The 2,949-nt window shown below is 34.3% G+C and overlaps 1 protein-coding gene across 1 annotated transcript; it reads left to right on the top strand.

The window, feature by feature from the left end:
* The first annotated feature begins 290 nt into the window (after positions 1-290).
* LOC109221218 (transcription factor MYB86-like) lies at positions 291-2,143 on the top strand. Its single transcript, XM_019385683.1, has 3 exons — positions 291-703; positions 781-910; positions 988-2,143. Exons 1-3 carry the CDS (start codon positions 571-573, stop codon positions 1,988-1,990), a joined length of 1,266 nt encoding a protein of 421 aa, XP_019241228.1. The 5' UTR covers positions 291-570; the 3' UTR covers positions 1,991-2,143.
* The last annotated feature ends 806 nt before the right edge of the window (positions 2,144-2,949 follow it).

Here is a 2,949-nt window from a genome sequence, read left to right as displayed (position 1 = left end):
GTAGAAGAAGGGGAAGATAATTTTTTTTTTAAAAAAAAAAACAGAAAGAAACAATATAACATGAATTTAAATTGTGTATATTGAGTAAAAGATTTTTATGTTACCCGTAGTTTTACCTGCTATAACGAGTAACTTATCACCATTTAAGGCAACTGAATCATGTTTGTTACAAAATATTACCTGTAATAGATTCTTAAATGATTTGATAATGTAAAATTATTTACACTGTCGATGTATAAAGTTAAACTCATACAGTATAACATTAATAACAAACTGAATAAACCTCAAAATCAAAGCATCTGCTGAATATGACTTTCTTATTAATATTAAGGTTCCTCCCTCCTATCTATTTGATTCATACCAGCCTGTGCGCCCTTTCATTTTCCATAGGTTCCACTCTCCTTCCATTTTCTAATTATCATTAACATCATCCTTCATATAACCATTCTAAATAGAATTGCTCTTCCTCTTGTTGCGCTGACACAATACAGCTTAGCATTCAAGAAAAAAAAGTGAAAAAAACTTAGGCTTCTTTTTGGCCTTTTTTGCCAGCATTACATTGCATTACACATGGGGAGGCATTCTTGTTGTTACAAGCAGAAACTGAGGAAAGGCCTCTGGTCCCCTGAAGAAGATGAAAAACTTATAAATCATATTACTAAATATGGTTATGGCTGTTGGAGTTCAGTCCCTAAACTAGCTGGTACAATACACACACTATTTTACTCAGTTTTCTTGAAAATGCATCAGGAAAATAACACTATTTTGTTTTTGATGCAGGACTTCAGAGGTGTGGCAAGAGCTGCAGGCTAAGATGGATTAACTACCTGAGACCTGATTTGAAAAGAGGAACATTCTCACTTGAGGAAGAGAATTTGATCATTGAACTTCATGCAGTTCTAGGGAACAAGTAAATACAGATTCTTTTACACTTTATAGTACTTTTCATGATGTAACAAAACTGACCCTTGACTTCTTTTTCCATAGGTGGTCACAAATTGCTGCTAGATTACCTGGAAGAACAGATAATGAAATCAAGAATTTGTGGAATTCTTCAATTAAGAAAAAACTAAGGCAAAAAGGGATTGATCCAAACACTCACAAGCCACTATCTGAGGTTGAGAATGAAGAGAAGGTTTCAGCAATCAGTAAGAACAATGAGAAAGCTTCTGAAGGCTCCAGTGAACTCAATTTCTTTGAAGCTCATGAGAATTCTAACTATGGAATTGAAACAGAGAAACCAAAACCATCTTCAGCGACGACTATGGACCGTTATTCCAATCATATGAGTGCTGCTGTAGCCCCACCAACACATGAATTCTTCCTTAATAGGTTTGTTAACACACATGAAACCTCCACCACTAGTTGTAATAAGCCTCTTGATTTGGCAAGTTATCTCTCTTTTCAGCAGTTGAATTATGGCTCAAACATTGGTTTGTCCATGAGTCCAAACACCAATCATCTTCTTTTCAATTCCAATAATCCCAAGAATTCAGAAATGGTTTCTCATCAGTTCAATTCCAACATGACAACAAATGATAATATTCTCCCTTCCATTTCAAACTCAATTCTCACATCTCCAATAGCAGCAGCAAGTAATAATTCAATAGGGACTTTTACCAGCAATGGGAGCAGTACTAGTATTGATCAATTGCAAAGAAACTCTTCATTCTTTGATAATAATGCATTCTCATGGGGAGCTGCTGACTGTGGGAAATCAGAAAAAGAAGCCAATATTCATCCATCAGAAACTGATCCTGAAGACATCAAATGGTCTGAATATTTGCATACACAATTTTTACCAGGCAATTCAATCCACAATCATCAAATAACTCAAGAATTGTACAGTGAAAAATCAGGCACACAATTTGCAACAGAAGGTTCATTGACATGGCTGCAGAACCAACAGCAACAACCTTCTCTACAAACTGCAGACTTATATAATAAGCATTTTCAGAGAATTCCAGATGCATTTGGACAATTTTCTTAACCTATATTCTATCAGCAGAGTTGTTAATATCCAACAGGTGTGTGCTATATATAGAGTTTTATTCTTAATCTGTAAATGGTTCTTTTGCAAAATTCTTGTTCTTCTTTATGTGTATGTTTTCAATAGAATGAATATTACTTTTTCTTTTTCTCTTTTAAATTTTTCTGTCTATTAAGTGTTCATTCCAACAGCAACAACTTTCACATAAGAGTATGGGATTTCCTATTCAACCTAAAAGAATCAGTTGAAGATTGTGACAATATGTAACATAGTCTAAATCTTTTTGAGTTTTCACAAACTCTTCAACACATGTACAGGACACATCTCTATCATAATAGGCCTTTTTCCTAATTGTACAATTGATGAAAAGCACATAATATATTCCTATTGAATGATTCAAGGAACCATTTTCCTTAAATGTGTGTCTATCCTTGTCTCCTGCAGATGGAGATAGTTTTAACTTTTGACAGTCTTTAAGTCATTTCCTCTCTTCCTAGGGACCAAAATATGATGTAAACATATGTTATAGCTGTCTCTTTTAGGTTCATATATATACATGCAAAAATAGCACTTTCTATCTTAAAGAAACTAAAAAGAAAAAATCAAAAACCCCACAACCTAAAAGGCTGCTAATAGTCAAGACTGAAGGAAGTATTCACCAGTGAATCAAAAAAATTTCTAACTCAATCTTTGGGGGTTGGAGGATATCCATGTCATTGATGCAGTCTATAGAGTGCGGACACAAATGATACATCCTCTATCAGAAACTAACTTTATCTACTTGTAGCAAAAACAGGAGAAAGAGGGTCCCTATGATAGAAACAAACCATCTTCATACTCGTACAAATACTCATACTTAGGGCTATACAAACCGAACCCGAAAATCACACCAACCAAAAAGTCAGGTCAAACCGATTAAAAAATCCGACTAGGTTTGATTTGATTTGGTTTGGTATTGA

This window comes from Nicotiana attenuata, unplaced genomic scaffold (assembly GCF_001879085.1).
Source record: "Nicotiana attenuata strain UT unplaced genomic scaffold, NIATTr2, whole genome shotgun sequence".
Lineage (NCBI taxonomy): Eukaryota > Viridiplantae > Streptophyta > Magnoliopsida > Solanales > Solanaceae > Nicotiana > Nicotiana attenuata.
This window is presented reverse-complemented; position numbering and strand designations above follow the sequence as displayed.